The 22027-nt window shown below is 46.4% G+C and overlaps 1 protein-coding gene across 5 annotated transcripts in view; it reads right to left on the bottom strand.

The window, feature by feature from the left end:
* Positions 1-3195: 3195 nt before the first annotated feature.
* PTPN3 (protein tyrosine phosphatase non-receptor type 3) overlaps positions 3196-22027 on the bottom strand; it is a 165935-nt gene continuing 147103 nt past the window's right edge. For all 5 annotated transcript variants that reach the window (XM_070375136.1, XM_070375135.1, XM_070375139.1 and 2 more), the window contains 7 exons: positions 18133-18223; positions 17798-17859; positions 15734-15880; positions 8463-8591; positions 7377-7522; positions 6784-6919; positions 3196-4612 (listed from right to left, as the gene is read on the bottom strand). In XM_070375136.1, coding sequence (XP_070231237.1) covers positions 4535-4612; positions 6784-6919; positions 7377-7522; positions 8463-8591; positions 15734-15880; positions 17798-17859; positions 18133-18223 — 789 coding nt within the window. In that variant the 3' untranslated portion in view covers positions 3196-4534. The remainder of the gene's footprint in view (positions 4613-6783; positions 6920-7376; positions 7523-8462; positions 8592-15733; positions 15881-17797; positions 17860-18132; positions 18224-22027) is intronic.

The following is a 22027-nucleotide window of genomic DNA, read 5'->3' as shown; positions in this document are numbered from 1 at the left end:
TATGGCCATGAAGGTCAATGGGCAAGGAGGCCCTCCTGGAGAGTGGGACTACTATGGCAGGTGGCTATCCAAAGGACTTGCTGGCCTGCCAGAAGCATCTTCACTATTCCTGCAGTGGGAGTGGATAACCACCCTCGGTAGTGTGTCCTGTTCATTGAGTTTTCAATGGCTCTTTGCCTGTTTCTACTTCACTCCTGTTTATGGGATGCCTTGGGAGAAGATAACTTGAGTTTATAGGTCATTAGACCACAAGAAGTCAACCAGAGCTGACGGAGAAGACCACAGATCATTCAAACAAGATTTTCATTTTAGATCCATGCCATATCTGGAAGGGGCTTAGGTTATTCACCTGAGGGGAGAGGAGGCACGGGCGCCACATGAGCTAAGGAAGGTGACACCACAGGACTGAGCTATGGCAGAGACCACTAATTGTCCCTCAAGCCCATCCTTTCCTTGTTCCTCAGAAATAGAACTCCTGCATTTCAATTAGGCACATAGCATCTGGGAATAAAAACTACCTTTCCCAGACTTCTGTGCTGTAGGTATTTCCCTGTACGTTCAGATCAGTGAAATGTACAACATCCACATGAAACACCCTAAGGAACACGTCTTGCTTTTTCCTCCCCCTCCTCCATTCTGTCCGCTGGAATGTGAACGTGGCTGGAGCCGCCATCGCGGACCTCAGTGTAGATGGCTGCATACTGGGGAGGGCCGAGCAACAAGTCAGAAAGAACCTGGGACCTGAGGGATCATGGACCCACCTGGCAGTCCTGCACGATAGTGGGCAAAGAGATTTTCCCTTTATGTAAACTACTGTTGTCATGACAGCTGAACTGGATTCTGATCTAGAGCCTGTCACACAGGTCAAGGCTGTCCGTGGTCATGCTTCTGACCAGAGGGAAGGTAGAGACAGGCACAGAGCAATCTCCTCCAAGAGGGTTAACATTTACTTTAAAAAAAAAAAAGCAAACAAAATGAGAAAACATGTCCAGAAAATCAAGACATCAGAATAAAAGTATCAACACACAATAACAGTGTTGCATAGCTTGAATGTTTTTATATTGATCAAATTGTATTTCAGCAGAGTCACTGTAAGAACAGGCCAGAATGAAAAACATTCCAAATTTACAGACAAAATATTGCTGATCAATTAAGATACTTTTCAAAATGACAAAACTTAACACAAATCCCTTGGTTGTTCCAGATGGAACGTGAGTTATCAGAGATGCTGGACAGCCCCCCACCCCTGCTTGGCTCCTCAGACTAAAGTCAGACTCTTTGCCAAGAGATGAGGGACCAGCTCTTGGAGACAAGTTCTAGAAATGTGATACATCTCTCTCTCCTAGCTTACTGGAGGCTTGGGCTTAGGATTAATCTCGATTCTCTGGAAGACAGACTCCCAGAATGGTAGACGTTGAGGGCTCATCTAGTCTAGCCCAACCTCCCTTTTACTGATGAGGAAAGTGAGGGCCAAGGGTGGTGTGTCTTGTCTAAGTCTAGTCTGGACCCACATCCTGCCTCTAACTGCCTCTCCCCATCGACACTGCCTCTTCGATGCCTCTGGTTCTATGATAACTTCTGTGAAGAACAAAAAAACGTCAACCAGCAACTGCAGCAACAGCCTCTATGCTCGTCTCAAAGCAAAGTGAAAAATGAAATTACTGTGGTAGGAACTGAAAACCAGCCCAAGTTTGTTCTCTAACTGAACTGAGTTGAGTCTCTTCTTCTGGGAAGTCAAACAACGTCAAGCGCAGGTTCTCAGGAGTGACACCAGGAGAGACCTCCCGTCTTATGTCTGCACACTGATGCCTAATTAGATCTTCCGAGAGTGCCAGAATGCAGGATGTAAATGTCTTCTCCATGCATACTCCAATTTCCTGGGCAAACTATTTATCCTGATTTTGATGAAGTTCTTCACTTACAGCTGAAAAGGGCTTCTTAGGTCCAATTGTGTAAGTGTATAAGGTAGTGAAGCCGAAATCTTGAACTCCCCAATTTGATCAGTAGCATCTATAATATGTACTTGCACATTTTACTCCTTTTGATAATTCTCTTGTCTTGTCTTGTTCTTCCCCAGGATTGCATGGATTTTGTTCCTGGTCACATCTGCTGAGTCTGAACTACTGGCCTGCACAGTGGCGGAAAAAGGCTGGTGGGCAATCTTTGGTAAACTTTTGGGAAATTGATGTAAAATAATGGCAGCATTTCTGCAACCATATTAAACAATGCGTTTCTTTAAAAAAAACACACACACACACAAACACAAATCTCCAAACTCATTTAAACTTTGCAAGCTTTTTATACACAGTGGTGACGCCTTTTTTTTTTTTTTTTTAATCAAATGGCAATGATTTGCTCAATATCCTGATGGCATTTTAATTTACTTCAGGCTTCTCTCTTTTCTGGTGCCTGGCTGATGGAATTTTCTGAGTCCAGATTGAATAGAAGTACTTGTACGATATTCCTTTGTGCCCTTGGTTCTCTTGAGAATAAAAGCGATTTCCTCTTACAAAAACCCCAGTGATTCTACTTCTGTTTCATGGATTTGGGGGCTAGTCACTAATAAATTAATTTTTCCAAGTAATGCATCCAGAGCAGAGTCAGATTCCAGCTGATGAAAACTTTAACAGCGTGATCTCATTCAATCCTCGTATTTGACCTAGAGTCCTCAGTATTATCTAGTTCGCCTACTTTACAGATGAGAAAATGGAGGTAAAGCTTTCAGGTGACTAGGCCCAGGGCTAGCTGTTGAGTGGAATCAGAAACTAGATCTCCCAGCCCTTAGCTCCAAGCCTTGCTGCTACACTCAGCTAGCCTGGCACCATGCTGACAAGGCTGGGGCTTCGTCATCTCCTGTTGCCCAGAGTGGGTTATGACACTGTACACAGCTCCCCCAACCCCTGTCATTTAACAGTAAAATGTCAGTGGGGAAAAGATGGAAAGAATGCAGTAAATATGCTAGATCTGGAGACAAAGAACTTTAGAAACCTGGCCCCTACGTAAAGGTCTTTACCCATCTTGTGACCAGGAAACGTTTTTGCTCAGTTGGTCTGGAGTTTGCTAAACATCAAAACGGCCTCATTTCAGTGTGCTGTAACATGGAACCATCCTTTTTCTATAAATCCCGTCAAGAAACTGGATACTTAGTTAGCTGCTTTTTCTGGATACATAAAACCACTATTTCAAAATACCATGTTCGAATTTTCACGTAATTTATTTTCCTTAAATAATAATTTGCTACAATCCTGGCACAAATTAAAAAAAAAAAATTAACACAGTATTAACAAAGGCAGAATTCTTTAGGACAATCAAAATCTTGGTGTACTTAGAATAAATTAACATCAAATTGTGTTTATATTCAGATAGTCTGATCCTCTCCTTTGAAATGAAACGGAGACCATTGTGACTAAGAGTGAATGCACACGTTTGTTCTTCTATACAGAGACTCATTTATATAAACTCAACTGTAATTTGAATCAAGTTAGGAATCCTGAGAGACACTCACCCGTGGGCACACACACACAACACAACACACACACACACATCCAAAGGCAACCCTCTCGAAGCTGGGTTTCCCATGGTTCAACATCTAGATCTTTCCTCAGAAGGGCCAAAGATTCTGAATATTTAGATGACATCCCATCTCCCCTCAGGAAAATCGTAATGGTTCAAGTGTAATAGCTCAAAGTAGCAGCAATCCATGTATTAGATTCAGTAGTGGATGATTCCAGTCCTGGGCGCTGGGTGTGCAGCAGGAGGGAGGCAGGCACAAGAGGCGCCTGCTCCGAAAGCTAACACGCAGGGCGACACCGGGAGTCTTCTCTCAGGGTCTCAGCTGGAGACTCACCTGAAACCTGCACTGCTCGTCCGGTTCAGGCACTGGTGGGAACCTGAGGAGGGTCACTAATGCAGGGAGGAGGCAGGGCACGTGGACACGATTCTCAGAAACGCCAATGGCAGACGTGGCAGGGAGACTGGACAAAGGAAGGGAGGGCACAAGGGCACAAAGGCACTGCTCGTCCTCTGCCTGGCACCCCATCCCCTGCCACTCAGTACTTTCATGGGGTCCCCCGAGCATCACTGGGGCTGGTGAACACTGTTTCAGCTCCGCCCAGACCCACGGAAAGCTCAGCTCTTAGTCCTAGACACACAACGCATCCAAGTAACTCTGAACAGCCACACCATCTTGCTTCTGGGAGGCCCACAGCATGGCTGGTGTCCTCTCCCAACTGCCCAAGGATGGTTTACAGGAATATGGAGATGGAGAGAGAGGAAGGCATTAGGACAGGCCCCAGACTGAGCTCCCCTTCCGCTTAGTTCTGTCCAGAGCAGGCGCGGGCCTGTATGATGCTATAACCGCATGCGTTACCTACACAGTTCTTATGTACACGATACCTTTTTTTTTTAATAGAAATTTAAAGTGCCTGGGTCAAATGTGCTCACTCCTTTCCCACAGCCTACTGGTTCCTCTTGTCGCTTCCAGAGAGAAGGAGGATGCCCCGGGGAAAGAGGAATGAACGTCTTCACAGCAGTCTTAACTGGGATCCAGCATCTGGACTAAGCCTTCTTCATAAACGCGAAGGATCGCTTCACACACGAACTTGTACTGGCTCTGGGGAGGACATGAAAGCCCGTCAAGCCAGCAGCTCCACAAACACAGCCTCTCACCCCAGACACAGTTATCACAAACACAGCCTCTCACCCCAGACACAGTTATTCTTTCACCTCATTTATAAACACCCTGAGCTCCAGCTCAAGTTGGGCCCGGCCCTGGGTTACATCCAGGGGCACAGAGTGGACTGGACACACCTGTGAGTTCACTGTTCTGTGTGACAAGGGCTGGGGTAGCTCCCAGGGAGGGCTGGGCAACTCAGCGGAGGGGGACCAGCAGTCTGGGGAAGTCCAGAAGGGACAAAGGTCGCTGCAGGGTGGCCCTTCCAGCAGATGCACCAGCGTGCCACTCTGACAAAGATGCTCGCTCAGAGGAGCAGGGTCAGGGATCATGGTCCCGGCCTGGAACACTTGGGTGTGGGGGCACTGGAGGGAGGCTGCACAGGTGGGCTGGGACCTCACTGTGGGGGACCCCCGCACTGGGGTCAGGGGTCTGGACTTTGTCTTTTTGAAAGGACAGCCACTGGAAGTCGCTCTGCAGGATACGGTTCTTTTCATTAACAAACCCCTGAGACTTATTTGAGGGATGTGTTCAGGGTGAAGGAAAGCCTCAGACTGAGCTGCCCCAGCTAGGAAAATGTGTCCAGAAGATACACTTGAAACAGTTTTTTTTTAAACTAACAATGAGGTCCTCCATACCACAAAACCGGGCAGAGAATAGTCTTAACAACTTTTTTCTTTTCTTAACCAGATTTCTTGGGTGCGTGCACACTAAGTCGCTTCAGTCGTATCCGACTCCTTGCAACCCCATGGACTGTAGCCCGAAAGGCTTCTCATAGAAGGGATTCTCCAGGCGAGAATACTGGAGTGGGTTGCCATGCCCTTCTCCAGGGGATCTTCCCGACCCAGGGACTGAACCTGCGTCTCTTCCATCTCCTGCATTGGCAGGTGGGTTCTTTACCACTAGGGCCACCCAGGAGTGCACGTGAATTTAAAACAAGAGCTCCTGTGATGACCCAGTGGGGTTGGGATGGATGGGTAAGTGGGAGGGAGGGGATATCTGTCTACTTATAGCCGATTCACGTTACTGTACAGCAGAAACTCACACAACATTGTAAAGAAATGTAAAAAAAATAATAATAATAAAAAAAATAAAAACAAGAGCTCATAATCATTAGAGAAATCTTACGAACGTAGGCCATGAGCCTGTGAGGACACAGAGCTGTGTGCAAGTCCCGCTCTCTGCTCTGCTAACTCCTCCTCATCCATCAGGGGTGGGGTGGGTAGGTGTGGGGGTGTGTGGGGTGTTCTGGAGGCCTTTCCTCTAGAAAGCCCTGCCTTTCCAAGTCAGCTTCAGAAACTCCTCCTGAATTCTCAGGCTCCTCTTGGACTTCTCCCACTGCTGCTGAGATTCACAGTCAACTGAGCCAGTCCTGCTGGATAAAAGCTCAGGCCTCTCCTGTTGGTGCACTATCTGTTGAAGGGATGAATGAATGAATAGGGGGTGGTCTTTATTTTGCAGATGGGGACATTGAGGCTTAGAGAGGTTAAGGGACTATTCAAAGGTGGCCCTGTACATGGGGAAGAGTGAATCGTGCACTTCCCCAGAGCCCCCTGCCCCTCTTGTAGATCTAGGGGAAACCAGAATATTTCCTCTTTTTTTGGCCTGCACCATGAGGCACCTAGATCTTAATTTCCTAGCCAGGGATTGAACTCACATCTACTGGAAGGTAGAATCGTAACCACTGATCACCAAAGAAGTCCCCAGATTATTTCCTCTTGAGGACACCGGCAGCTCTGGGTACCAAGGGGAAGACAGCCCAGAGTGGGAGAGAGTGGGGCCCTGTGAAACGTCTAGGAAGGTGACCCCTGCTTACTTCTGACAGAAAGGTGATGATCGGTCAGTGGCTTGACAGTGCAGAGTGCAGTCAGGGCTACTCCCTGGTCGGCAGGGAGCAAGCGGCTGCCAGGAAACAAACTGCGGCAGGAGAAGTGGAGGGCAGCAAGCCGCAGAGGCCAGATGGGATGGGCGTTGGAACTGCTCGGCCCCTGACGAGCTCTGTGACCATGGGCGAGTGACTCAGTCCCCTGGGGCCTTGGTCTCTTGACTTGCAAAGCCCTTTGTACAGGCCTGGCCATTGTTAGTATTTTTATTGTTAGATTTCTACTCACTGATGTCTGCACCATCATGGCGCGCTGGTCTCGCATTTTCCGAACAATATCCAGTGGGTAAACAGGCAGGTTCCTCTCGATCATGCACATGGCTGTTTCCATGGTGACCAAGACACCGGTTCGACCTATCCCAGCACTGGGGAAAGAGAAGCAGAGGCAGAATTTGCTCAGACAGCATTTCTGCACAGCCCAGCTCAGCTCCTCGCCAGTTCCCATTTTACTCAGATGGAGTTCTCCTCCCTGACCTTCAAAGGACATGGAACACATGCTCAGGGCGTGCTCCCAAACAGGCCAGAGGCTTATAAAACCAATGGGAAGAAACCCATCTTTCTGTGCAAACTCCACCCCCATCTCCTGCACATCTACCACAGGAACAGAGGGAAAGACGAGGTAGGGACTCTGTTGTCCAGTTCTAGGGTGCAGTCAGAATTTGTCCAAATCTTTGGACAGAGTGAAGACAGAAAGCAACCAGAGCCTTGTAAGTGCATAGTGAGTCTTGTGGGATGTAGGTGGGTTTGATGCCTGCCAACTGTCTCCAGGCCTCGCCCAAGGAGTATGAGTATTGGTAAAACCAGGTCAACAAGCCACAGTACCTGCAGTGAACCAGGACAGGCTCACCGTCCACTCTCAGGGACCGCACGTAGTTCACAAATTCCAGAAAGTCTGAGGAGTCATCGGGGACACCGTGGTCTGGCCAGGCCACGTACTGGAGATGGGTCACTGTGTGTTCCTCCCCCGTCTGCGAAGGGGCAGGGGAGCCTCACTGAGTCTATCTGGACTGGTGGGCAGGAGGACCCTGACCCCCTCCCAGCCTCCAGCCAGCGAGCTCCTGTCTCTGGACGCTCTTCTGCCCACTGGGGATCTCCCGGCCATGCGCCCTGCCCACTCCCACCCACCTGCCTCCCCGATGCTCCCAGGCCCGCCCTGTCTCTAGGACTCTGCGGAGGCCACCTCCTGCCCGATGGCTCTCCACCACTTCTGCCCACAGCCATCTCTTCCTGGTTGCTCCCATGGTACTTGCTGTCAAGGCCACCCACATTGGCTTTTTTTTTTTTTAATGGGCAAAATATACATAACAAGAAGTCTACCATTTTAAACATTATTAACTGCATAGTTCAGTGGCATTAAGTACATTGGCAAAGTTGTGCAACCCTCACCACTCTTCCTAGGAGCTTTTCAGCTTCCCAAACTGAAACAGCACGCCCATTAAACACTAACTCTTCGTCCCACAGCCTTGCAGCCCTGGCAACTGCCATCCTACTTCTGTCTTTGAAATGACTACTCCAGGAGTCACATGGTATTTGTCCTTTTTTGTCTGGCTTCTTCTGCTCATTACAACGTCTTCCAGGTTCAGCCATGCTGCAGCATGGGTTAGAATCTCCTTCTTTGTGGGGGGACTAGGATTCCACGGTATGAATATACCACGTTCTGTTTATCTGTCGGTGGACACCTGGGCTGTTTCCCCCGTGGGCTGTTGTGAATACGCTGCTGTGAACACATATGCTGGCTCTTTTCCAGGCAACCTTGCACATCTACTGAAATGCTCACCGGCTGAAAACCCAGACTGACCCAGAAGTAGAGGCCTCCCTGGGCCTACGGTGGACGCTGATTTAGCACCAGCCTTTAACTCGCGCCTTCCCGGGTCCCCCCACAGCCCCTGCCACACGGGCCCCGCTCACCTCGGTGTTGGTGACCAGCATTTCCCGGAACACGTACGCGATGGTGCAGTCCTCTGACTGACAGCGGATGTGAAAGCTGCCGTGTTCCATGACATCAGGGGGATCAGGCCAGTACTGGTGACATTTGGTCTGCAAGGGAATCGCAGGGCAGGAGTTAGGCTGGGCTATGGGGGTGCTCGTGAGTGGTTAACTGGACAGACGGGTCGGACACTGGGCTACAACTCTCTCACTCGTACTAAATGCTCTGAGAGCTGCTGGCGGGGAAAGAAACACGGGAGAGGCCGCTCTGCCCTGCATCTGTGCTGTACTGTTCAGGAGGAAGGGCGCGGTCAGCCTGCCAGGGGCCAGGCCACAGCTCTCACCCCGGCTGGAGCTCCAGGAGGAACGCACTGACTCTTTCCTCATCACCAGGTCCAACTGCTGGAAGGGCAGGAGAGCCTCAGACAGATGTGAGAGGCCTTGACTTAGGAGCGACCTCTGCTCCCCACCCTCCCCCACTGCAAGGCCTCTGCCCCTTCCCTGCTCTCAACTCCCCCTTTTACCTCATCCGTCCTTCATCGTCCACTCCTTACCCCCTTGAGGAGGAAGGCCTCGAGGCACGGCCGATAAGAGTGTACATTTGAGAGCCAGACAGAACTCCATTAGGATTATTCTCTCCTCCTCTGTGAGCCCCGTGACCTCAAACCTGCTACTACTTAACCTCTCTGACTTCCGCATTCTTCACCTGAAAGACAGGACGGCACCTGTTTCCCAGATGGTGACAGAGGCTGGAGGTGATGGTGTGCAGTGCCCGGCTCACTGCAGGGGAGGCGGGGACAGTCAGCGGCCGCCGCCATCACTGTTGCTACAGTCCCGTGAGCGCTTTCACAGATGACTCATACGGAGCCGACGCTCAGCAGACGGCAGAGGAGGAACCCGGGCTCAGTGGGACTCAGTGAGTCCTCCCACAGGAGGACTGCCCCTGCCCCCACCCCTCTCCCCAGTCTCTTCTTCCCCCTACCAAACCCTAGGGCTTCCCTGATAGCTTGGCTGGTAAACAATCTGCCTGCAATGCAAGAGACTTTGGTTCGATTCCTGGGTCAGGAAGATCCAGTGGAGAGGTATTAGAGACTTCCCTGGTGGCTAAAACAGTAAAGAATTTGCCTGCAACGTGGTAGACCTGGGTTCGATCCCTGGGTTGGGAAGATCCCCTGGAGAGGGGAACAGCTATGGACTCCAGTATTCTGGCCTGGAGAATTCCATGGACAGCACAGCCTGGTGGGCTACAGTCCACGGGGTCGCAAAGAGTCGGACACAACTGACGAACTTTTCACTTTCACTTCCTAAATTCTGCATCCTCTTCCTAGCAGTCTCGCTCCTGCCTCTGGCCTCAAAGCAAAGTTCAAGGTCAAGCTGCCTGTCCCATCATCGATCCATCAGTCAAATTCTGACTCATTCAAAAAAATTTTTTTTCTCTCCAAGCCTACAGCTGCATCGACTTGGGTAAAAATTATGCTTACTTAAAGTGAAGAGGGGGTATAAACCCCCAGATGCACAAAAATTTGAAAGAGCTTTCCTATTTTTATTTTCAAACATCACAGTCAATGTTTGGAATTAAAGCATGCTGCTGGGAAGGTGGAGCTAAGAATATACTTGTAAATGTTAAACCTGAGGGTTTTGGTTCTTGACCACTTCCCAACTCCTCTCAGACACAAAGAAAAGCTGTCTGTAGAACCCGAGGCAGAGTGGATGCCCACCAGGTCTGTGCCCACCTCCTCCTCTGCACAAGGGGTTTGGCTCTCTGCTGCAGGCTTCCTGGTGTCCTGCCCACAGGACAGCTGATGGGAAGCTTCTGTCTGAAATGATGAGCCCATTCAGGGCTGAACCACAAATATCTCTATTTCTAGAGACTCCCAGTGAATCTGACCAGAACGGGACTCTCTTTACCTCTCAATTAAATCTAGATTTTAGGTTGATTTGGATCTCAAAGCATTTGGGGGTGTAGAAGAAAGAGCAAGAAGTTTGTGGACATTCTGAATTTCCCTCCTGGTTATTAAGTTCCACTAACTGACTGTGCCATCCTGGCCAAGATACTTCACTGTTTTGACCTCCAGTTTCTCCATGAACTCTGCTGCTATGGGAAGGGATGATGCTAATGACTATTTTTTTTTTTTTTTTGGCTGTGCCTTGAGGCTTGTGGGATATTAGTTCCTTGACCAGGGATTGAACGCATGCCTTCTGCAGTGGGGAGCATGGATTCCTAACCACTGGACCGCCAGGGAAGTCTCCAATACCTATTTTCTTTTGATCGGTATATGCTAAGCACTAAATGGTGCTTTTTATGGACATTATTTTATCTGGGCCTCAAAACAACCCTATGAGGTGGATAATGTCACTGCCTCTGTTTTGCATAAGAGTAAACTGAGGCTCAGAGACAGAATCTGCTTGTGTCCTGTCCTACAGATAGGAAGTGGGGCACACGTAGATGTGTGTTTCAATGGAAAGACCATTCTCTATAGCTCTGTTTCCTCTTGGAGGAAACAATGGACCTGAAGAGAGAACACAATGGAAAACGTTTTGGGTGGGAATAAAAGGAGAGGGCAATGAAAGCGAGCCTGTGTTGGGAGTGCCTCCCAGACCCTCAGCCTCTGGGGGAGGCTCCGTGCAGTTGACGTGAGAGCAGTACAGAGCGGAGAGGAAGATGCCACCAGCCACGTGCCCACCAGGAGGCCGCTCAGCTAAACGCAGAACAGGGGAAAAAGCAAATGGGACACGCTGAGAGCCTCATCTCTCAGGAAAGCAGGGGACAGAGCTGCTGGCCCGGGAGGACTGACTCCTAATCGGGAGGAACTCAGGGACAGTGGTGGTGACCCGATGAGGGACCTCGGGACAAAAGGCTCAGGTCAGCTGAGAGTCTGTAACAGGAGAGGCAGGAAACATGTAGTAGCCTGGATTTGAGAAGAACAGGCTTCCAGCCACCCATAAACAACAGAAGTCAGTTCCTGGGGCCAGAGATGGCGAATGGAATGCTCTAACTCACGGGAGATGCAGATCTCTAACTCAGGAACCTGAAGGAACCAGCCGGAAGGGGTTCGATTAGGAAGAAAGGGCTGGAAAACAAACACCCCACCCCACCCCCCGCCCCCACCCAGCCCCGGGTCACAAGGAGACCTCGGAGGAGCTCAGGTTCAGAGCGGACTCCAATCAGGACAGAGCAGGAGGGGCAGGACTCTCGAGAGCAGCTGGAGGAAGTGAGGCCTCCCGGATGAAAGAAAGGGCCTTTTCTCCCATGCTGGCGTGGGCAGAAGGAAGGGAAGAAGGGGCTGCCATCAGGGCAGATGATCTGTCACCAGCCACGCCTGCTGGAGCTCCCTTGACTCCATGGAGAACAATGGCCTTGCAGCTGGGAAGGGCCGAGACCACTGAGAAGGGCAAAGAGCAGCCCAACACAGGTGAGGAGAAAGCGCCCGGCTGCCCTGTGGGTTCAGGTCTTGGCTCCGAGGAAGTGCACCATCGCTGAAGACCTCCTGAGCTCGGGCAGCGGCACCTCCACGGGTAGTTTCTGAGAAAACCTGGAGTGTTCAGCTCCCCTCCCCCCACTGCCAGAGTCACAGAACAGACATGCACACACAGCACAGTTTCATATGGGGAGATTCTGGCGACAGCAAGGCCATAAACATGATGTCTTGTATCTATAAAATGCCAGAATGGCCCAGATTAAGGCCTGCAGTGTGGGATTTGGTAGGAGGCTAGGAGTATTAAACAAATCTCCCTGGTGGCTCAGACGGTAAAGCATCTGCCTACAATCCGGGAGACCCAGGTTCGATCCCTGGGTAGGGAAGATCCCCTGGAGAAGGCAACGGCAACCCACTTCAGTACTCTCTCCTGGAAAATGCCATGGATGGAGGAACCTGGTGGGCTACAGGCTGTGGGGTCGCAAAGAGCTGGACTCGACTGAGTGACTTCACTTCACACTTCACTAGGAGTATTAAACTGCATAGACCCACATGGTGGGAACCTGTTTTTTTCCATGTGTGCCATGAAGAGTGTCTCAATTTGGACCTAGGATAGCTTTAACATTATCACCTTAATACTTTAATTCTCTTTTTAGGAAAGAGCAAGCAAGGGTGTGGGCAAGCAGGCCTCGGGTTAAGAGCCTGGAAGGTAAGAATATTTATTTAGACTTTAATAATATTGTCTTGTGGAGAAGGAAATGGCAACCCACTCCAGTATTCTTGCCTGGAAAAGTCCATGGACAGAGGAGCCTGGCTGGCTGCAGTCCATGGGGTTACATGACTGAGCATGTGTGCATGAGGGTGGAGGGTCATGGGTTGGTAGCAATAAACTGGCAGAACTAAAAAAAAAAAATATATATATATATATATATATATTGTTTTGTGGCTTTTGCATTTTTACACATACCCCCCTTTTATGGCAAATGATATCGGGCTTCCATTTAACACATATCTTTCAAAGCAAATTTTTTAAAGCAAGGAAAGGTGAGCCAATTTGAAGAAAAATAATAATACTGCAGTAAAAGCTGAAACTCCAGTACTTTGGCCACCTCATGCAAAGAGTTGGCTCATTGGAAAAGACTCTGATGCTGGGAGGGATTGGGGGCAGGAGGAGAAGGGGACGACAGAGGATACGATGGCTGGATGGCATCACCAACTTGATGGACGTCTGAGTGAACTCCGGGAGTTGGTGATGGACAGGGAAGCCTGGCGTGCTGCGATTCATGGAGTTGCAAAGAGTTGGACACGACTGAGTGACTGAACTGAACTGAACTGAAAATATATGTAGTCCCAGCAACAATTAAGGTGGTACCCAAACTACTGTTACTGTTAGCCAACATCTGTATGGTATTTATTGTGTGCCAAGTACTCTTCCAAGAAGGCTGACTGCATTAACTCATTCAATTGCCTCACAAATGCACAGTGTGGACATGCGTGCTCAGTTGCTTCAGTCCTGTATGATTCTTTGCAACCCCACGGACTGTAGCCCGCCAGAGTCTTCTGTCCATGGGCTTCTCCAGGCAAGAATACTGGAGTGGGTTGCTATGCCCTCCTCCAGGGGATCTTCCCGACTCAGGGATCGAACCTGCGTCTCGTGCCTCCTGCATTGGCAGGCACAGCCTCCCGAATACACAACAGGCATCATTCGCATTCCATGTCACGCAGAGGCTCTGCCAGTTCCCGAAACCGCACAGGTAGGGAGTGACAGAGCAGGAGTATGAACTCAGGAAGCGTGGCCCTGGCGTCTGCCCTCTTACTCAGGACACCAGGGAACAAGACAGGTGCAGGTGATCCAGAAACACAGAGAGCGCAGATAGGGCTGCGAGCCAGCTGGCACTCCTGGAGTTCAAAAAAGGTCCCAGTAACTTCACTGCCTTTCCAAAACAAGATCAGAAAACCACACACAGGCACACAGAAACAGAATATCAACAAAAACTAAAAACAGGCAAAAAGCAAGACTCCCAGACAAAGGGATGCCACAGACCTGCCGCCTTGTGATTCCAGCAAAGCCTCTGCGAGTTCTCACAGTAACTAGGTAAACCAGATGCAGGCACGGCCAGGGCTGGAAGCGGAGCTGGGAGAGGCGGCGACTGCTCCCCGAAGAGTGTCTGCAACGCCCCTGACTCACAGCATTCTAGGAGGAGCTTCTGGTTGTCTCTTGAGGGCCTTTATATTTTTAAACAGTGATTTATGTGGAGAGATTCTGATCAACACTATGAGTGAGAAGAAGCCGAGAGTGAGGGCCGAGGTGAACGATGACAGACGGGAAGCCTGAGGAGCGTGAAGGCACACAAAAGGCCAGATCTGATGGCAAATCCTCCCAGGGATGATAACGACGGACACACACACAGAGCTAATGTTTGCCAGACACCTGTGACAGACAGCTCTCTAAGCTTTCCGTATATATCGTCTCCGTCTCCACAAACCCTCTGAGACGGCACTACTATCTGCAGCTTACGTACAGGGAAGCTGAGGGTCAGACAGGTCAAGTATTTATAACTTGCTCCAGAAGAACCTGTTCTGAGCCCACAGAGTCTGGCTCCAGAGCCCCACCGACATGCCACAGTGTAGGTCTCAGGAGTCAAGTGCATGAGTACAAAATGGGGAGACTGATTCCACAGCAACACTGAGACAAAGACCAGACAATTTCTGCTGACCACCCACTTAATGGCAGTCCAAGGCTATCTTCAGATATCTGAAAGGGCAATGCATGCAAGAGAAGGGCCACTTACTACTGTGTCTTCCAGGCAAGAGAAGCTGGTGGGGTGGGGTTCAAAGCGCTGTGGATTTCAGTTCATTAGGAAGAGGGATTTTTTTTTTTTTTTTTTTGGAAAATCAGAGCTGAATAACCCACGGATGGACCCTGGAAGTGTTTTAGCCAAGGTGGGGAGCCATCTGCCTGGGACAGCCTAGGTGAACCCACAAGGCTCTCCAGAATTAGCAGGAATCCTGATTTTGCTCTTTGGGGTGAGAGTGTAGACTGATCTCCTCACACGTACGATCCATTCCAATTCTATACTCTTGACTTCTGGCACAGATCTGTCTGGCATTCTGAACTATATACTGAGGACAGGCCTGGGAGGAAGTGGCACACAGATCCCTTAAATATTAATTTATATTTGATTTTTGAATGTTTCTGGATGAACATTTCATCATGAAGATATCTAGATGCAAACAGAAGTTAGAGAACCCATGCTACGCAGCACTCCTTGCACACTGACTTCAGTTACATGATCAGCGATCTGTTCCTGTGAAACACACATGTCAGGCTGAACACGGGATGCTGCCATTGCTCTCCTAATTAAGCCCTTCTTAGCTTTTTTTTTTTTTTTTTTTTTTTTTTGCATCAGGTTTTGCTGTAACACAAGCAGAGACTGACAGAGGTAATTTCTTCTACTTTGTATTCCATTGTGAACCTGGCCCTTACACTGCTCTTCTGAGGATCAGCACGTGTCCTGGGTGGGTGAGATCACAGCTAACCCAGGAGTTCTGGGGCAGGTGAGGCAAGGGGAAGCGCCTTCCAGCTTGCTGTAACAGATTCAAGGCAGGAATGGAAGGGGCTGTCTGATTACTGCTTAGCTCGGAAAGGCCAGCAAGTGGGAAGAAGGGCTGAGTTTCTCATCCCTGGAGCTGTCCATCAGGAGCTGTGTACAGATTCACGGGTCACAAAGGGGGCTGAACTGGGTGACATTTCAGTAAGGCCTTTTCCAGCTCTGAAGTTCGAGTTCCAGCAGAGAACAGAGTGACGCACGCCTGTCTGGACGTCAAGCCACTTACCCGGCCTCGCTCGGTGAGAGTCGTCAACATGACGATGAGTGATAACTTCTGGTCCCAGACCACTTGCCAGAACTGCGCACAGGTATGTGGCAGGGGTCCCTGAGCGGCAATGTACTTGTTCATAAGGTGAGCAGCAGGAATTTCCATCTGGCAGGAGATGGTTCAGGCATTAGAATCTGTTACTGCCACAAGGTGGACAGGGAACTGCAGCTCACACACTTTGAGCTGGTGACTGTCAGCACACCAGAAGAACAGTTCTACCAAGTGTTTGGCCAATAAGAATAATCAAAGAAAAAGCTACTTTAGAAAATGCTTCAAAGGTGTTTGACAATAATGCTAGCTACTCAGGATAAAACTATGTGAAATTCAATAGGTGATAATCAGAAGTGGACCTACAAGATGAAAAGAGTTTAAATGACCTTCTCTGCTGTATCCTAAATATAATCAATATTGGGAATCTGCATTTTCAGCAACGCATGCCAATCCTTATGCCCACAACTTTTCCTATGCAGGGTTTTCTATCAAAATATTTTCTTTGAAGCATAAACCACATAGGCTTATGCCACCAACTACTGTTACACTTTGCTTTCTGCATGGCTGCCAATGTCTGTGCCACTCAGTTGATCAATTTTTCTCCCCAGCTTCACTGAGGTATAAATGACAAATAAAAAAGGTATATATTTAAGGTATACAACATAATGGTTTGATATACATATACACTGTGAAATGATTATCAGAGTCAAGTTCCTGAACACATCACCACCTCACAATAGGTACTGTCCAAACTGATAAATGTTAAAATGTTAAAACAAGTGCAACTGTCATCCCTCTCCTACCCTGCTCTGCTTTTACTTCTAAACTAAGTCTTTTTTTTTTTTAAAATTTTTAAGTATTTATTTGGCTGGGTCTGGTCTTAGTGATGGCATGCAGGATCTAGAGTGTGTGGGCTTATTAGCTGGCATGTGGGATCCTGCTTTCCCGACCAGGGGTTGAACCCGCATCCCCTGTATTGGAAGCCAGACTCTCAACCACTAAACCACCAGCAAAGTCCCTAAACTGTTTTCTGTAAAAGAACACTCAGAACTGGCTGAGCTTTGGAACAGCACAGTGATTCACTCATTCTTAGGTGGGGATAGTAAATGGAGGTGCCTAATTCATGGCTTGGTTGGTGCTTGGTTAATGGCTTTCTCAGCCCTGGTCTTAGCCACTCTCCACCCGAGTGCATGGTCTTACCACCCCGACCATTTCAGTGCTCTAATCACAGGACACCAGAAATGCTGAAAGTGAGGGTCAATGAATCTCACAGATGCTTTGGAATGAGTAGAATCACTGATCAGACCCATTCTTGCTGGTAGTTACTGACATCATGCTATAATCTGAGAATTTGAGAAGTCCTGTTTATTTAGATCAGATAAACAGTGAGCTGAGGGCCAAATTTAAATGCTGCACTGCGAGCTAAATTTTTTTGATATTTTTGCATGGTTGCATTTGAAATGGTATATATAAGTACCTAATTAATATTCTCAATTTTGTCCCTTGGCTTGCAGAGACCAAAATATTTACGGTGTAGCCCTCTACAGAAATAGTGTGCTGAGCCCTGGTTTAGATGAAGAGGCTGAGGTTCAGAGAGGCTAAGTTGCCCAAGATGCATTTTCAGAGTGAAATGAATACTTTCCCCACCACAAGTTGAAATTGTTGATGTTTTGTTTTGGGGCTATGGTGGTTTTATTTGTAGTAATCAGATGGGGAGGAAAAAGACAAAAAGTTACAAATGTACCAATGGCCAAACAAAACACCTAAAGGTCAGCAGTTGAGGACAGAAGGCTGAGTTTTGGTCTCCTCTGCTGTTAGCTTTACGACTTTTCAGATGATTTCATCTCTGAACCTTAGTGTCATTCTCCGTATAATGAGACTGTCCTGCCTTCCCTCAATGGCTGCTGTGGTGCTGAGACAAGACCGTGAATAGCAAAGCAGTTCACTGACTGCAAAGCACCGCGCATGTCGCTGTCACGCTTGTTACAACGATTAATGTGCTTTTTCTCATGATCTGGAATTCTAACTTACGTTCACATAACTCGCATTAATGTAATCTTCGTTTCCCTGCAACAATACCCGGGTGGTGTCATCTGTGGAGGAGAAAGAAATTTACTGATTATTCGGAGTGTTATTTTTACCACCCCAAGTAAACAAGGGTTCAGTTCCCAGCCCATCTGCAGCCCTCGCCTCATTAGCATAAACACTATTCCCCAACTGTTCCGAGTTTGAAATGGCTGCAATAAAGACGGTGGTGTTTACAGACACACTGAGAGTCGTTCCAGAATACCAGACAATCTGTTTTAAAAAGGGAAACATTATCTCAGTGTGTGTGGGGGGAGGAGGCATTCATGCCAGATACTCACAAGGCAGAACATCTTTATATCGGTTTTTGTCTAGATTTTGAGGCAGCTTTGCAAACGTGATGGCCAAACCAGGCTTCTTTCTATAGAGTTGCTATATGACAAACAGGGAAGTGAAAAAAAAAAATTGGAAAAAACAGCTATGAAGAGTGTGAAAACATACTCTAACAGTAAAGTTTATCATTCACAGCAGCCAAATCTTAACATTTAATAGTGGTTTTATATATTGAGAAAAATCTTCCCAGTAAGAAATTCTATAATCCCATGAGAAACTGACTAAATTCTTCAATATATATGGATTTTTTTTAAACATGAGACTCTTGGGGAAAAAAGTCATAGGAAGGAGTGTGAGTCACAGATAATGGATCACAGTAAGTAAAACTTCATCTTCATGACAATTATTTGACAAGAGCTAAAAGCGAGCAGAGGAAAAAAGAAAAGAGTTCTGACTAAAAATTAAATAGAAATCATTTACATTAGTCTAAAAACATTTACCTCCAATTTAATGGAGTGAACCACGTTCTTTGCCAAGAACAAGAGCATTTTCATTCATCATTTGAGAAGTATACCTCCACAGTAAAAACATTTATTTCAATACATAGTAAACTTCAATTAAGTATTCCTTTAAAGAGGTATTACCCTATGCATGCAATCACTAGCAAAAATTGTTAAAACCCTCACTGCATATCTAGAAGCACATATTAGACACATTTGTACTGTACCTGATGTCATGTCAACAACAGCTCTAGGAAAGGTATTTAATAGTGTTCTTATTTTGCAAGCAAGAGGCACAGATGAAAAGCTTGGCTCAAGATTACAAACGAGAGGCTGAACTCAGATCTGACTCTAATGCTTGAGCTTTTCTCTTTGAAAAAGAAAGATAGCGCTAAGTCGTGTCTGACTCTTGCAACCCTATGGACTGTAGCCTGCAGGCTCCTCTGTCCATGGAATTTTCCAGGAAAGAACACTGGAGTGGGTTGCCATTTCCTTCTCCAGGGGATCTTCCTGATCCAGGGATGGAACCCGAATCTTGTCTCCTGCATTAGCAGATGGGCTCTTTACTAGCTGGGCCACCAGGGAAGCCCCAAGACACATCTATTCCTTCCCAAAGTTTCCTCCTGCCCTTTTGAGTTCTCTTTTCTATACAACTGTATCTGCCACTTCAAACTAGAGTGTGAAACAATATTCACCAGTGGTTTTAGTTAACTTTGTGGGAATTCTCAAAGTTTTTTTTTTTTAGTGTTGGAAGTGATTTTTTGCAGAAAATTTGAAAAATTCAGACTAATATAAACAAAAAACCTGAGATATCCCTTTTCATCTATTTTATCTGTTTTTTATGCACACATGTATACAAATGTATGTAATCGTATGTGTAACTACACATAATACACAGATACATTATTTTTTTAGAAACAAAAAACGAGACAACATATATTAGCACTTCCTATATTATGTTCTATGGAACCCAAGTATTCTGGAAAAAACTATACTAGGTGGTGCTTAGAATAAGTTTCAAGGTCAAGGAAATTTAGGTAATACTGTAAGTCATCTTATATTCTATGAATCTCTAGCATGGCAAGACCTGCAGTGCATACGCTTATTTAATTCTGATTAGAGCATTTCTCAAGCTAACTTGGCCATGGAGGATCTCATGTCTCACAAGAAGTGTTCTGGGAACTATCACCATAATTTTGAAGGCTGTTTCTCCTACTTATTATATAATGTCTAGTTTCCTGTGTCATTTAAATACTTGAAATATTCTCTATATACATGATTTCAGCTAGCTCAACAATCTATAAGTTTTCAAAGTTTAACTTTTATTCCACTTCTTGATTAAACTGTTTTCCATTTTTACTATTAAATATTCCCAGGAACAGAATTACTGAATTAAAGCATATTTTTGAGGAGATATGTATGTATATAGTGGAGTTGTCCTATAGGGGAACATGAGAATGGTTAGTTTGCCAAATTGCAGCCAGCATCATCAATTAAAATGTGCTTGCAATGTGAATAGAGAGGCAGAACAATGTCTCTCCCTGTATATTTTTGCATATTTTGTAGTTTTTATTTTATAAACCAGCTTTTGTTGGTCTGTTTCTTCTTTTTCTCCGATTAGTTCTTTTACTAAACAAACAAACTGCACAGCAGACAATTAGCAGAGAGATTTTTGGTAATGATAATTATGTCTGATACATTTACCAAATGTTCAGAATTTCCGGTATTTCCCTAAGTTCAAGTATTAATCATCTTTACGATTTCAGCTCCTAACAATCAAGTAGCCACTGAGCAACTTCTTAGATGTCTATGAGCTTTAATGTGCTTTCCAGGCTCCTTCTAGAAATACATTCGTGATTTATTAGAAGTTTTGGTTTGATTCCGGGAGAAGGAGAATATCTGAGTCAGTCAATTCCCCTAAATGTCATTTTGGTTCTAACTAACTTCATAGAAGTGAAATCTAATTAAGTGAATATAATCAGTAATGCTAACCTGGAGGCAGGAAGTTTTTCTTTTCCAAGTAACAAATATGTAAATGTAATCAACTTGAGATGGTTTAGTGGAAAAGCATAGATCTAGCAAAGGGCTTTAACTGCAACAAGTTTATGAAGTATCTCAGGAGTAAGTGCTGATAAGATTATAGAGTATTAAAGCAAAATAAAAAAATAAAGTACTATAGAACTATCTGTAAAACTTTAAATGTGCACACCCTGGGCTTTACTTGACAGAAGTGCATAAAGACACATATCAAAGAAATTTATCTGCATCAAAATATTTTCTTATTAGTAGAAAACTGGAAACAGCCCAAATATTTCCTAATAGGGAGAACTGTCGACTTAAATTATGATACAGTCATACCACAAATTATGTGCAAGTAATAGAATCGGTTTCAGTTCAGTCGCTCAGTCGTGTCCGACTCTTTGCGACCCCATGAATTGCAGCACGCCAGGCCTCCCTGTCCATCACCAACTCCCAGAGTTCATTCAAAGTCATGTCCATCGAGTAGGTGATGCCATCCAGCCATCTCATCCTCTGTCGTCCCCTTCTCCTCCTGCCCCCAATCCCTCCCAGCATCAGAGTCTTTTCCAATGAGTCAACTCTTCGCATGAGGTGGCCAAAGTATTGGAGTTTCAGCTTTAGCATCAGTCCTTCCAAAGAACACCCAGGGCTGATCTCCTTTAGGATGGACTGGTTGGATCTCCTTGCAGTCCAAGGGACTCTCAAGAGTCTTCTCCAGCACAACAGTTCAAAAGCATCCATTCTTCAGCGCTCAGCCTTCTTCACAGTTCAACTCTCACTTCCATACATGACCCCAGGAAAAACCATAGCCTTGACTAGACGGACCTTTGTTGGCAAAGGAATGTCTCTGCTTTTGAATATGCTATCTAGGTTGGTCATAACTTTCCTTCCAAGGAGTAAGCGTCTTTTAATTTCATGGCTGCAGTCACCATCTGCAGTGATTTTTAAGATGGACTAAAAGTACAGATTCAAAAGGATATCCACTCATGTATTTAAGTGAAAAATGCAAGTGGCAGAACAACACAGTGATGATCCCATTTCTATACACAGCAGCATATGTACAATGAGTGTACAATGTGTGTATGTGCACTTACATACACGTGTATAAAATATATTTCCATGAGCAACAGAACAAGTACGCATGCGGATACACATCAAATTATTATTTGTAAATTATAACAGAAAGAAATTAAAGGAGATTTCTGAATTGCTTGAATTATTACAATGTGAATTTTTAAAAATTCAAATAAAATAATAAAAAGAGCTACAACAAAAGAAATTTATACATAAAACTAAAAAATTTTTTACAAAAAATTGGGTGAGTAAAGCTAAGTTTTGTTTTTTTTTTTTTTTGGGGGGGGGCGGCTTTAGAAGGATTGACAAC

This window comes from Bos mutus, chromosome 8, assembly GCF_027580195.1.
Source record: "Bos mutus isolate GX-2022 chromosome 8, NWIPB_WYAK_1.1, whole genome shotgun sequence".
In the NCBI taxonomy this organism is placed as follows: Eukaryota; Metazoa; Chordata; class Mammalia; order Artiodactyla; family Bovidae; genus Bos; species Bos mutus.
The sequence above is the reverse complement of the archived record's forward strand: the minus strand, read 5'-3'. Positions and strand labels throughout refer to the sequence as shown.